General features: G+C 46.5%; 1 protein-coding gene across 4 annotated transcripts in view; it reads left to right on the top strand.

The window, feature by feature from the left end:
* FLOT1 (flotillin 1) overlaps window positions 1-14,914 on the top strand; it is a 104,349-nt gene that overhangs the window by 8,761 nt on the left and 80,674 nt on the right. For all 4 annotated transcript variants that reach the window (XM_077463332.1, XM_077463344.1, XM_077463339.1 and 1 more), the window contains exon 2: window positions 10,131-10,176. In XM_077463332.1, coding sequence (XP_077319458.1) covers window positions 10,131-10,176 — 46 coding nt within the window. The remainder of the gene's footprint in view (window positions 1-10,130; window positions 10,177-14,914) is intronic.

Raw genomic sequence — 14,914 nt, 5'->3', positions numbered from 1 at the left:
TACAGCATTTAAATTAAAATGCTCCCATGCCTTAGAAGATTTGGGTCGCACACCCTTTTCTGAGGTCATTGCGTCAGCAGCATCCTCTGCCATTTAAATTTTTTTTGCATTTTTTTATAAAAATTAATGATTCTTCAATATTTCTATGCACTGTTATTCAACACCAATGATGGGGCGCTGTTCCTCCCACGGACACCAATGATGGGGCGCTGTTCCTCCCACGGACACCAATGATGGGGCGCTGTTCCTCCCACGGACACCAATGATGGGGCGCTGTTCCTCCCACGGACACCAATGATGGGGCGCTGTTCCTCCCACGGACACCAATGATGGGGCGCTGTTCCTCCCACGGACACCAATGATGGGGCGCTGTTCCTCCCACGGACACCAATGATGGGGCGCTGTTCCTCCCACGGACACCAATGATGGGGCGCTGTTCCTCCCACGGACACCAATGATGGGGCGCTGTTCCTCCCACGGACACCAATGATGGGGCGCTGTTCCTCCCACGGACACCAATGATGGGGCGCTGTTCCTCCCACGGACACCAATGATGGGGCGCTGTTCCTCCCACGGACACCAATAATGGGGCACTATTCCCCCCCCCCCCCACTGACACCAATGACGGGGCACTATTCCCCCCCCCCCCCACTGACACCAATGACGGGGCACTATTCCCCCCCCCCCCCCACTGACACCAATGACGGGGCACTATTCCCCCCCCCCCCCACTGACACCAATGACGGGGCACTATTCCCCCCCCCCCCCACTGACACCAATGACGGGGCACTATTCCCCCCCCCCCCCCCCACTGACACCAATGACGGGGCACTATTCCCCCCCCCCCCCACTGACACCAATGACGGGGCACTATTCCCCCCCCCCCCACTGACACCAATGACGGGGCACTATTCCCCCCCCCCCCCACTGACACCAATGACGGGGCACTATTCCCCCCCCCACTGACACCAATGACGGGGCACTATTCCCCCCCCCCCCCACTGACACCAATGACGGGGCACTATTCCCCCCCCCCCCCCACTGACACCAATGACGGGGCACTATTCCCCCCCCCCCCCACTGACACCAATGACGGGGCACTATTCCCCCCCCCCCCCCACTGACACCAATGACGGGGCACTATTCCCCCCCCCCCCCCACTGACACCAATGACGGGGCACTATTCCCCCCCCCCCCCACTGACACCAATGACGGGGCACTATTCCCCCCCCCCCCCACTGACACCAATGACGGGGCACTATTCCCCCCCCCCCCCACTGACACCAATGACGGGGCACTATTCCCCCCCCCCCCCCCACTGACACCAATGACGGGGCACTATTCCCCCCCCCCCCCCCCACTGACACCAATGACGGGGCACTATTCCCCCCCCCCCCCCCCACTGACACCAATGACGGGGCACTATTCCCCCCCCCCCCACTGACACCAATGACGGGGCACTATTCCCCCCCCCCCCACTGACACCAATGACGGGGCACTATTCCCCCCCCCCACTGACACCAATGACGGGGCACTATTCCCCCCCCCCCCCCACGGACACCAATGACGGGGCACTATTCCCCCCCCCCACGGACACCAATGACGGGGCACTATTCCTCCCCCCCCCCCCACAGACACCAATGACGGGGCACTATTCCCCCCCCCCCCCACGGACACCAATGACGGGGCACTATTCCCCCCCCCCCCACGGACACCAATGACGGGGCACTATTCCCCCCCCCCCCCCCCCCCCCCACGGACACCAATGATGGGGCACTATTCCCCCCCCCCCACGGACACCAATGATGGGGCACTATTCCCCCCCCCCCCACGGACACCAATGACGGAGCGTTATTCCTCCCACATTGGTGTTTCTGGGGAGGGGGGGAATAATAGAGCCACATTGGTGTTTCAGCCGGGGGGGGGGAATAGTGCCCCATCATTGGTGTCCCCGGGAGGCGCTACTCCTCCCAGGGACACCAATGATGGGGCACTATTCCCCCCCTCCCCCCCCCCCCCCAGAAACACCAATGGGGCACTATTATTCCCCCCCCCCCCCCCTGCAGAAACACCAGTGTGGCACTGAATGTTGTGTGTGCTTTTACAACTTGCTGATGGCTGCTACCTTTTTTTTCACACTCTGTGTGCAGCTCGGCTCAGTGTCCTCCTCACAGATTCTCTCCCTCGCCTCTCTGTTCCCTCGAGGCAGCAGCGGGCGGGGCTGAGATCTGTGTGAATGTCACGTGACATCAGCAAGAAGGAGAGGCGCGCCGCAGACGTGCAGCGGCGAGTGCGTGCCTGATCATAGAGTGCCGCCGAGGACACAGGAAGGAGGAGATGGGAGGAAAGGATTTCTTTTATTTTTCACGGAACATACAGGCGGAAGGTGCGGACCAACTAATCGATAATGAAAATCGTTGACACCGATTTTCATTATCGATTATTATATCTCTGCTTGTTAAATTTACATAAAACAATCTGGAATCAAGCTTAAATGTGTGTCCACAAAAAAACAGATGGTTCATTCACAGATTCTCCTGCTTTTTAGAATGGACCGGCTTCTTGCTTTCAAATAATTTGCACAGTATGAAAAGACAAAGGGGGAAAAAAAAGACCATTGCGCAGGTAATATAACAAAGTATTCCCCATATAATTAGGGTAAACCTCATTCACACTTTCCCGCAGAGATATTCGTATATATTGAAGGACCTTCATACAGCTGGGATCTCCTCATACGCCATAGGCATGACGTCACAGGCTCCTCCCGACGCGTTGTGTCAATAGAAACTTGACTTTTTCAAGGACCCTTGAAAATCTATAGTATCAGTTAGTATACATCTGGATTATTCATGGTGAAAGAGGTTTATATTTGCTTAATTTGGTTTTATTGACACTGAACAAGGTTGATCACCATTTTTTATATTTTATCAATATTTTTTTTTTTTTTTTTTGGGTGGTGACCCTGTGTTGTATTAGGTTAACTTTGGTACATTATTCTTTTACATTTTCTATATTTACACATTATTCGGTGCATTTTTATAGCACTGATCGCTGTATAAGTGTCCGATCTGTCTGCCATAATGTCGCAGTCCCGATTAAAAATCGCTGATCATCGCCATTACTAGTAAAATTACTGGTGATGAATCTGATCCTGTGTCCCTAATGCCGCGTACACACGGGCGGACTGTATGGCGTACTTAGTCCGTCGAAACACATTTCAGCGGACAGTCCGCTCGTGTGTGGGCTTCAGCGGACTTTTTCAGCGTGCAGTCTGGCGTACTAAGAATTTCGGATTTTTCAAAATTCTGTCCGTCGTACTTTGGTTTCAGCGGACAATCCGCTCGTCAGTATGCTAGTTCGACGGACTAAGAATGGCGCATGCCCAGAAAGGATTTACACGGCGGAAGGGTGCTTTGCTGTGTATTGGACTTCCTATTTCTAGTCCCGTCGTACGTGCTGTACACGTCATCGCGCAAGCTTTCGACGGACTGTTTGTGCATCCGTGTGTGGTCAAGTCCGTTCAGTCGAAAGTACGACGGACTGTCCGTCGGATTGTATGACGAACTAAGTACGCCATACAGTCCGCTCGTGTGTACGCGGCATTAGAGTGAAATCCAGGCTTTTTTTTCTGTGTCAGGGAAAACTGACATGCTTGCTTTTGATACTTGATGTAGATGGTTTCCTGGCTTTATACTGAAACTGGGGTTTGCTCCAAATGTATACCATATTGGACTCGTAATCAAAACGGTCACGTTACAATTTTTCTTTCTTTATCTCAACACAATCCATTTTTTCACTTAATTTGAGATCCAGTTCCTTAAGCAAAAGGAGTGTCTTGTTGTGCACCCCATCTAATCATTTTCTTCATGGTTTGCAGCCTGGTTGGATCGCCTAGATCAGCTATAGTTTGGTTTAAGTGGTTACTTATGAAAATATTTGGTTCTAACAAGCAAGCTCATTCCCACAGGAGCAGAGGTCTGTACAGCACGAAAGATGCAAAGACTGTATGGACTCGTGCAAATCAGAGTTTTTCTCTGGTGAATTCCTGAACCATCCTTGCACGCCTGTCAAACACAGATTTCCTGTGATAATCCGCTACATCTAGTGGCCATAATTCCTTATTTTTCTGCCCATTGCAGGCACTAAGGTACCTATCACAGACACCAGTCAGATTCAAGCCTGCCTTGGAAGTTCAAATGTGATTTGGTGACAAAGAAAGTTACGCATCACAGGCTTCCAATGACCCTATGAGGTGCTGCCTATATTCTTGCTTCATTAGCGAACAGAAACTCAGATTAAGATATGCCAAGTGGATTTTCTGACTTTAGCAGAGTTGCTTTGTTCTGACTTATTACCTTCAACAATTTAAAGTGCTAGCAAACTCTGTTACACCACATGTACCTGCAGAGATCTACAGCTCAGATGGGAGAATGTGTTGGAAGGACAACTATTAGTTGTGCACTCCACAAATCTGGTCTTTATGCAAGAGTGGCAAAAAGAAAGCCATTGTTGAATGAAAGCCATAAAAAGTTCAGTTTGAGAGAAGCCGTGAGGGACTCAGCAGATGTGGAAGAAGGTGATCTGGTCAGATGAGAATAAAATTGAACTTTTTGGCCTAAAATCAAAACGTTATGTGTGGCAGAAAACTAACACTGCACATCACCCTGAACACACAATCTCCACTGTGAAACATGATGGTGGCAGCATTATGTTGTGGGGATGCTTTTTTTCAGCAGGGACAAGGAAGCTGGTCAGAGTAGATGGGAAGATGGATGGAGCCAAATACAGGCCAATCTTAGAAGAAGACTTGTTAGAGTCTGCAAAAGACTTGAGACTGGGACAGAGGTTCACCTTCCAGCGGGACAACGACCCTAAACAGCCAGGGCTACAATGCAAAGATTTGGATCAAAGCATAGTCATGTGTTGGAATGACCTAGTCAAAGTCCAGACCTAAATCCATTTAAGAATCTCTGGCAAGACTTGAAAATTGCTGTTCACGGACGCTCTCTATCCAATTTGACAGAGCTTGAGCTATTTTGCAACAAAAAAGGGGCAAAAATTTCATTCTCTAGATGTACAAAGCTGGTAAAGACCTCCCCAAAAAGACTTGCAGCTGTAATTGCAGCGAAAGGTGGTTCTACTCAGGTGGCTGAATACAAATTCATGCCACACTTTCCACAGATTTATTTGTAAAAATAAAAAAATGAAAAACACTTATTTTCCTTGCACTTCACAATTATTTGCCACTTTGTGTTGGTCTATAACAAAATCTAAATCAAAAATTTATGTTTCCTGAAAGGCTCCATGACAGCATACGTGTGGGTAGCCCCGCCTCCATGATTACCCAATAGGACCCAACTCCCATAAATCTTTGCTCCTGGCTACTATCAGTGTTCCTTTTTTGTCCTCCCCAGTAGGACCAGATGGTTTCTTTCCCGGGAAACAAAACTTCATGACGATCGATTGGCTGAGAGTTTTTCCTCCGATAGGCCCTGACTGTTAAGCAGGGTATGGAGTGTATTTGCAGAGTAGCGCTGAAGAAAGGATTTCCTACCTGAAGTGCGCACGGTCTGTGTCCCGTTGTTATGGGTGACCATTATCTGCTTGGAGGTGCGGCTTGTGTGTTCCAGTCCGTTCGGCCAGGTGATCGTTGGTGGAGTGGTGAGCCTTTTGTGTATCCATGGCAGCAATGTATTTGTGTGTTTGCCCTTTTCGTTTGTCTAAATCGGTCTTCTCTATGCTGTTTGCGGACGCTTCCGCGTTCCAGCAAACCTCTCTCTCCTACTTCCGGGTTACACAGGCGTTCTGCGCATGTGCGAACCCGATGTGAAACCGAGGCTTGGTTCCCGCGCATGCGCCTCGCTTCTGACGTCGGCAATGACGTCAAGGGCGCCACTTTTAAAAATCTTTGGAAGCTGTCAGAACCCTGGGAATGTTTGCAGTGGACGCAGCGACTTCCCGGGGCTGACAGTTTGGCGGTTTAAGGTAAGAGCATGTCCCTTAAGCTAGGGAAATGCTTACTCTTAAAAAAAAAAAAAAATGCATTTTTATTTCTCTTTGGTTTGTGGTATTTCTTGATCTGTTGGTTTGTTTGGAATATGGACGCCTTACTGCCTCCTAGTGGCCAGCCCGCTCATGTTAGGTAGGTTGCTAGCATTCATGTTTTTTTATAATGGAGAGAGTTTTGCATAGGTAGGATTGACTGTGTGTCTTTTTTCTCTTTCTGTCTGTTTTGTCTTTACAGCCCTTCTGGGTCTGATCCACAGCTTAATGCCTCTAGACGCAGTGGATCATCAAGATCACACCGCCATAAATCCTCAATGTCTAGCCAGCATAAGTCAAGGTCTGAACAGCGTGACAGGAATTATTCTCACCCCCCCTGCTGCTCACTTCAGCAGGCGGACGGAAAAATCATGCTGGGGGTGCAGGATGCCTGTTCCATTAGACAAATCCCTATGCGATCACTGCTTCTCCAAAGCTGCAGATGAAAGGGATGGTGCAGACCAGCGTTTGGAGTCAATAGTAAGACGGGTTGTGAAGGAATCTCTGCAGGAGAGGGATGCTCTACAGTTGTGTGAATCCCCGTCAGATTTGTTGGTCCCTCCAACTGGAGAGAACCCATTGCAGGAGACATGGGAATCCTCTCAACCAAGTCGCCTATCTGCTCCCATCTCAGACAGTGAATCTGACTTGGAGGATCCTGGTTTAGGATTTGACTATGGACTGGTGCCTTCATTGGTTAAAGCAGTGAGAGAAGCTCTGAAGTGGGAAGATCCTATTACTTCCCCACCAAAGCAGAGAAAATTCTTTAAACAGCTCAATAAGGAGCGACAATATTTTCCTTTCCTTTCGGAGTTGGGTGACATTATCACAGAGGAATGGAGCAAGATGGATAAAAAGGGTTCCATGCAGTCAGAAATCCTGAAGCTATACCCTTTTAAGGAAGAGGCTGTGAAACACCTGGAGTCAGCTCCACTGGTGGATGCAGCTCTCATGCGTTTGGTGAGATATGTAACCCTCCCTTTAGAAGATACGGTATGTTTTAAAGATCCTTTAGAAAGGCGGAACGACTCAGACCTAAAAAGGATCTACCTGACTTCTGGAATGGCTTGCAAACCAGTGCTTGCAATGGCAGCGGTATCTAAGGCCATAGAATCCTGGACTGATACTGTGGAAGAATTCCTGAGGGGTATTTCTATCGAAACAGCCAAAGACTCCCCCATTCAAGAAATCAGAATGGCGTCTGCCTTTTTGGGGGAGGCATCTATTGATGTTATTCGCCTGATATCTCGGGATATGTTAGCAGCTGTCTCAGCACGCCGTGCGTTATGGCTCCGTCCATGGCTGGCGGATCCAGCATCCAAACAGGCCTGGTGCCGTATTCCTTTTGAGGGGACATCTTTGTTTGGTAACAAGCTGGATACTGCCATATCCCGGGCTACAAGTGGGAAATCTGGGTTTCTTCCCCAGGACAGATGTCTTCAAAATCAAAAGCGTCCAATTCCTAGAAGACAGGGCCCTGATCGTGCCAGGGAGGCACGTAGCTATAGACCTGGTTGAGAATTCTCAAGGTCATGGAGATCCAGGCAGTCTTCTTTTAAAAATGCCTCAAAAGGGGGTTTGTCCGGCAAGCAGGATTCCGCTAAATCCTTTTGAAATTTTGAAACATGGAGGCCAGTAATAGATTTGACCCATCTCAATTCCTTCATTCACAAAGAGAAGTTCAAGATGGAATCTCTGCTTACCATCCAGCAGTCAGGGGGACTGGATGATTTCAGTCGACTTGAAGGATGCTTACTTCCATGTGCCCATGGCAAAGGAGTTTCAACAGTACCTCCGCTTTGCGGTAGGCAATCAACATCTACAATTTACATGTCTTCCCTTTTGGGTTAACAACGTCCCCAGGGGTCTTCTCCAAAGTTCTTTTGGCAGTTGTGGCCCTTCTCAGAGTCAAAGGTGTTCGTCTCCACCACTATCTCGACGACCTACTTCTGCTATCTCAGAACAGAGAGCAACTCTTGGAGCACAAAGATCTAGTCATCTCCACTCTACAAGAGTTCAGGTGGCTTCTGAACCTAGAAAAGAGTCTTCTAGATCCAACTCAGTCCCTCGTTTTTCTAGGGGCACAGTTCAACACGGTGGAAGGTACCATTGCCCTTCCAGGAGAGAAGGTTGGAGTCATACGAGACAGGATTTATGCAGCCCTTGCGTCATCCCATCTTTCGGCTCTCCAATGTCTGAAGATGATTGGCACAATGTCAGCCACCATTCCCATGGTAAAGTGGGCCCAGTGGCACACTCGTCCCTTTCAGAAAGGGTTTCTACAACAGTGGGACTTATCCAGCCAGACACAGCGCATATTCCTCACTCCAGCCATGAGAACGTCTCTTCTTTGGTGGCTGCAGGGGAAGAACCTGCGCAACCACCATTCGGACTTCCATTCACCATTCATCTCATGGGTCACGGTAACTTCAGATGCCAGCAACCGAGGATGGGGCGCTCACTGCCTTTCGGATGTCGCTCAGGGCAGGTGTACATTTCCATCACAAAGAGTTGTCTCCAATGTTCTGGAGTTAAGGGCGGCCTTCCAGGCGCTTCTGTCATTCCACCATCTGATAGCGAATGCCTCGGCCATGCTAAGGTTGGACAACACAACCGCGGTGGCTTACATAAGGAAGCAAGGGGGAACTCGCAGCTGGTCTCTGTTACAGGAGGTGGAGCCGATAATGAACTGGGCTCAGAAGAATTTGTCCAACCTTTCTGCGGTCTACATCCCAGGGGTGCAGAATGTTCAGGCGGACTTCCTATCGCGATGGACAACAACGAATGGCCCATACACAGGGAAGTATTCGATTGGCTTCTGACTTTAGGATTGTCCCCGGAGGTCGACCTGTTCGCTTCCCCGTGCAATCGGAAGCTTCCCAAATATTACTCAAGGTTCAGGGATCCTCAGGCATATGGGATAGATGCCCTCACAGAACATTGGATGTTTCAGACAGCTTATGCCTTCCCTCCAGTTCCGGTGATCCTGCCGTTCCTTCGGAGGCTCAGGACAGAGAAGGTGGAGATCCTTGCAGTGATTCCATTCTGGCCCAACAGGCCTTGGTTCCCTCTACTGCTGCTCCTCAGTTATCAAGAGTTGGTTCCCCTGCCTCTCAGGCCGGATTTACTATCTCAAGGCACAAGGTTACATCCATGCCCATCATGTCTACACCTCAGGGTGTGGCTTTTGAGAGGGAAAGGCTAGAAGCTCTTGGTTGTCCGGAAGAAGCTATTTCAACCCTTCTCAATTCCAGACGGGGGAGTACTAACGGAGTATATGAGCGCATATGGTCCAAGTTTTCGGCCCATATGTCCTCCAGAGAAAATTCTTGTAGTTCTCCAACAGTACAAGACATACTGAGCTTTCTCCAAACAGGCCTTGATTTACCTTTTTACCTTCAGAGGGCATACAGAGCAAAGGGCTTGGCTCCTCCTGAGGCACTAACGGCTCATTCAACACGGAGTATCTCAACATCATGGGCAGCTTCTCAACATGTTGCGCCTGAAGTTATTTGCAGAGCGGCCTCTTGGTCTTCCATTAATACTTTTGTTTCTCATTATTGTGTAGAGCCAGGGGCTCTGTCTTCTGTTAATTTCGGTTTGCAAGTTTTGTTGGTTGACAATGCTAAATAAACTTTTGTTCTTTGCTCGACATTTTGCCCACCCGGGTGTATTTGGCGAGTTATTTCCCACACGTATGCTGCCATGGAGCCTTTCAGGAAAACTGAAAATTTATATCAAATACTTACCGTAATTTTCCTTTCCTGATGGGCTCCATGGCAGCAGGAGTTCCCTCCCTGGAGTAGGCTAGTTACGGAACACTGATAGTTGCCAGGAGCAAAGATTTATGGGAGTTGGGTCCTATTGGGTAATCATGGAGGCGGGGCTACCCACACGTATGCTGCCATGGAGCCTATCAGGAAAGGAAAATTACGGTAAGTATTGATATAAATTTTCAGTTTTTTGGTTGTAACATGACAAAATGTGGAAAATTTCAAGGGGTTGAATAATTTTTTTCAAGACGCTATAAGTGCTTAATACATATAAGATATACTAATTTTATGTACCTTCTTATCTTTTCCATCTAGATGGTGTTTTACACGTGTGGACCAAATGAGGCCATGGTGGTATCAGGTACAGCTGTGATGATGATGATGATGATGATGATGCTTTTTGTTCTGTTTGCTCATTTTCAAATTCAGACTCCTGTTTTCATATTGCGTAAATCGTATCAAAAGCCAAAACTTTAAAAAAAGTGTTTGGGCTAAAATAAGAGCTGGTAAACTGCCCCCCCCCCCCCCCCCCCCCACCTGTATTCAATTGGGGCGATTTTCCCCTTACTTCCTGGGCTGTAGACTCAACAGGGAGTAAGATCTTCTTTTTGGTATGTGAGGGAAATCCTGTCTGAAAGATGTCAGGAGAAAGTGTCTCCATAGGAAGATGTTCTATCTATTCCTGTTCTGGTGGCAGTTCAAAATTCATTTCCAACAACATTGGTGAGCAACACAATTGGAGAGAGTAATTCTCCTAATGGGTACAAAGACGAAAATTAAAACTTGATGGGGTTTCTAACCCCTCACCACTCAAAATCTGAAATATAAAAAGGCAAAACCTTTTTTTTGTTTAATGTTTTTTGAAAGTGAGAAAAGTATAGTAAAAAATGTGGCATAAAAGGTAACCCGTTTCTCAGGTTGCCAGAACAATACATTAGTGATGCTTAGAATAATCGCATCCTCAGATACCGAAATCTTAATATCAGAGATCCCCCTGGAATAGTCATCAAGCTAGTAAGTTCAATTTAGAACCATATTGAACCAAAGTAGCATCAAAATGTATTGCAGCATTTACAAACAATAACAACCACCCCATCCTAGAACTGGCCTTTGCAGCAAGGAGCACCTAGGACAATGCATGTCAAAAAAACAACAAAGAAATATTCCCAGTTCTCTTGCCAGCCTGCAACAATCCAAATTGACCTTGGCCATTGGCCGGCTGTTTACCCACGTGATCGGCTGTGATCATTTCACATCCGATCACTAAAATGTAAGCAAACCCCGATCTCGTTCCCTGGTTCCCCTCCTCGCACACCGATCACGTGTAAGGAGCAGATTGCGGTAACATCTCGTTACCTCTTACAGTGTACACCAATCATACTGATTGCGCCCCCCCCCCCCCCCCCCCAATAAAGAGGACCTGTCACTCACAGTCCATCTGAGTACCTGTCCCAGTCCATCTGAGTACCCGAGTACCTATTTGCAGTCCATGCCTCATAGAATATATACAGTGCCTTGCGAAAGTATTCGGCCCCCTTGAACTTTTCAACCTTTTGCCACATTTCAGGCTTCAAACATAAAGATATCACATTTTTATTTTTTGTGAAGAATCACCAACAAGTGGGACACAATTGTGAAGTGGAACGAAATCTATTGGATTCTTGAAACTTTTTTTAACTAATAAAAAAAAAAAAAAAAAAAATGAAAAGGGGGTGTGTAAAATTATTCGGCCCCCTTGCGTTAATACTTTGTAGAGCCACCTTTTGCTGCGATTACAGCTGCAAGTCGCTTGGGGTATGTCTCTATCAGTTTTGCACATCGAGAGACTGAAATTCTTGCCCATTCTTCCTTGCAAAGCAGCTTGAGCTCAGTGAGGTTGGATGGAGAGTGTTTGTGAACAGCAGTTTTCAGCTCTTTCCACAGATTCTCGATTGGATTCAGGTCTGAACTTTGACTTGGCCATTCTAACACCTGGATAAGTTTATTTGTGAACCATTCCTTTGTAGATTTTGCCGTATGTTTGGGATCATTGTCTTGTTGGAAGATAAATCTCCGTCCCAGTTTCAGGTCTTTTGCAGACTCCAACAGGTTTTCATCCAGAATGGTCCTGTATTTGGCTGCATCCATCTCCCCCCCCCCCCCCCCCCCCTCAATTTTAACCATGTTCCCTGTCCCTGCTGAAGAAAAGCAGGCCTAAACCATGATGCTGCCACCACCATGTTTGACAGTGGGGATGGTGTGTTGAGGGTGATGTGCTGTGTTGCTTTTACGCCAAACATATCGTTCTGCATTGTGGGCAAAAAGTTTGATTTTGGTTTCATCTGATCAGAGCACCTTCTTCCACATGTTTGGTGTGTCTCCCAGGTGGCTTGTGGCAAACTTTAGACAAGACTTTTTATGGATATCTTTGAGAAATGGCTTTCTTCTTGCCACTCTTCCATAAAGGACAGATTTGTGCAGTGTACGACTGATTGTTGTCCTATGGACAGACTCTCCCACCTCAGCTGTAGTTCTCTGCAGTTCATCCAGAGTGATCATGGGCCTCTTGGCTGCATCTCTGATCAGTCTTCTTGTCTTAGCTGAAAGTTTAGAGGGACGGCCAGGTCTTGGTAGATTTGCAGTGGTCTGATACTCCTTCCATTTCAAAATGATCGCTTGCACAGTGCTCCTTGGGATGTTTAAAGCTTTGGAAATCTTTTTGTATCCAAATCCGTCTTTAAACTTCTCCACAACAGTATTGCGGACCTGCCTGGCATGTTCCTTGGTCTTCATGATGCTCTCTGCGCTTTCAACAGAACCCTGAGACTATCACAGAGCAGGTGCTTTTATACAGAGACTTGATTACACACAGGTGGATTCTATTTATCACCATCAGTCATTTAGGACAACATTGGATCATTCAGAGATCCTCGCTGAACTTCTGGAGTGAGTTTGCTGCACTGAAAGTAAAGGGGCCGAATAATTTAGCACGCACCACTTTTCAGTTTTTTTATTTGCTAAAAAAGTTTAAATTATCCAATAGATTTTGTTCCACTTCACAATTGTGTCCCACTTGTTGGTGGTGATTCTTCACAAAAAATTAAATTTTTATCTTCATGTTTGAAGCCTGAAATGTGGCAAAAGGTTGAAAAGTTCAAGGGGGCCGAATACTTTCGCAAGGCACTGTATGTTAGGGTGTTTGCTTTCCAAATTGGGGTAATTTTGTGGGTAATTGCACTGTCCTGGTGCTCCAGGACCTTCAAAAGTGTGATGGGTAGGAATGAGATGTGTTATTTATGCTCCTAGGTACTACTTCAATGTTCGGCCTCTCTATGTGACCAGGCTGTGTAAAAGTCCTACACGTGTGGTATCGCCATACCCGGGAGGAGTAGCAGAATGTGTTTTGGGGTGTAATTTTTGCTTTATACATGCTATGTGTTAGAAATATCTTTATAAATTTACAACTTTGTTAAAAAAAACAAAAAAAAAGTTCATTTTTTTCCAAAAACTTCTGGAAAAAAATGACTCATTATGCCTCAGATTATATGTTGGGGTGTTTGCTTTCCAAAATGGGGTAATTTTATGGGAAACTCCATTGTCCTGGTACTCCAGGGCCTTCAAAAGTGTAATGCGTCATTTTTGCTCGTAGATCGTCTGAAGGTACTACTTCAATGTTGGTGTTCTGTATGTGGCCAAGCTGTGTAAAAGTCTCACACATGTGGTATCGCCATACTCGGGAAGAGTAGCAAAATGTATTTTGGGGTGTAATTTGTTTTATGCATATGCTGTATGTGAGAAATAACCTGATAATATGACAGTTTTGTAAAAATAATAATAATAAAAAGAAAATCTTCATTTTGCAAAGAATTGTGGGAAAAAATTACAACTTAAAAAAAACCTCACCATGCTACTTACTTAATACCTTGGAATGTCTACTTTCTAAAAAGGGGTCATTTGGGGGGTATTTGTACTTTCCTGACATGTTAGTGTCTCAAGAAATGAGATACACCTGATGTACTGAAGGCCTGGTCAGATGTGATCAATTTTCAGTGATTGGCAACATAGTTTGTAATGTAGACTCTATAACTTTCACAAAGACCAAATAATATACACTAATGTGGGTTATTTTTACCAAAGATATGTAGCAGTATAAATTTTGGCCAAAATTTATGAAGAAAAATTACTAATTAGCAAAAATTTATGACAGAAACAAAGAAAAAGGCATTTTTTTTTCCCCAAAAAATTTACATTATATTATATTTTATTTATAGCACAAAAAATAAACCCACTAGTGATTAAATACCACTAAAAGAAAGCTCTATTTGTGTGGAAAAAGACACAAGTTTCATATGGGTAGTGTTGCATGACTGTGTAACTGTCATTCAAACTGTGAGGGCGCTGAAAGCTGAAAATTGGTCTGGTCAGGAAGGGGGTGTAAGTTCACTGTATTGAGGTGGTTAAATCAGGATATACAGCACAGTGTTTGTGCTGTGTAATTTTTCCCTCTCTATGCTGTAAAATTCCTGGTTGATCCTGTTCGTTCCTGTGTCCAACTTAGTGCGCTGACCACGGTAATTATTGCTGCTGATCTATGATATTGTGGTCAGTTTACACGCCTCCATCATCCCGCAGTCTCTCCCTCTCCCACCTCCCTCCTCCATGCTTTTCCAGATTGGGAGTCTGTGTGTGTGTGAGCCATCTCCTCCCTGCCCCTCCCCCCATTCTGCTATGGCTGTAAAATCACAAATCCCAGTATGCCCTCTGTTACAGGAAGATATATTGTACAGTGTCTGTTTTTTTTTTTTATTATTATTATGCAGCGAAATACCTTATTTCAGAGTGCCACTGTGCACTCACGTGACCTCCCGCGGCTCTCCTTCCAGCTGACATCAGAGGGGCATTTCAGCCCCTCCCACTGTAGTCCTTCGATTGGCAAAGGAGAGTGACGGGAGATCATGTGACCGCACAATGGTGCTGTAAAATGTATTTCTCTGAATATTTTTTTAAAAAGGCACAGTATATCTTCCTGTAACGGAGCAGATTCCAGCATTTGTGATTAGTGACTTTACAACCGCTTTAATTTTATACTTTAACAGCATCCAAACTTACTCCATAAGGCA

The sequence above is a fragment of the Lithobates pipiens genome, unplaced genomic scaffold (genome assembly GCF_037356315.1).
Source record: "Lithobates pipiens isolate NorthernLeopardFrog02 unplaced genomic scaffold, aLitPip1_a1.2 Scaffold_1, whole genome shotgun sequence".
In the NCBI taxonomy this organism is placed as follows: Eukaryota; Metazoa; Chordata; class Amphibia; order Anura; family Ranidae; genus Lithobates; species Lithobates pipiens.
The sequence above is the reverse complement of the archived record's forward strand: the minus strand, read 5'-3'. Positions and strand labels throughout refer to the sequence as shown.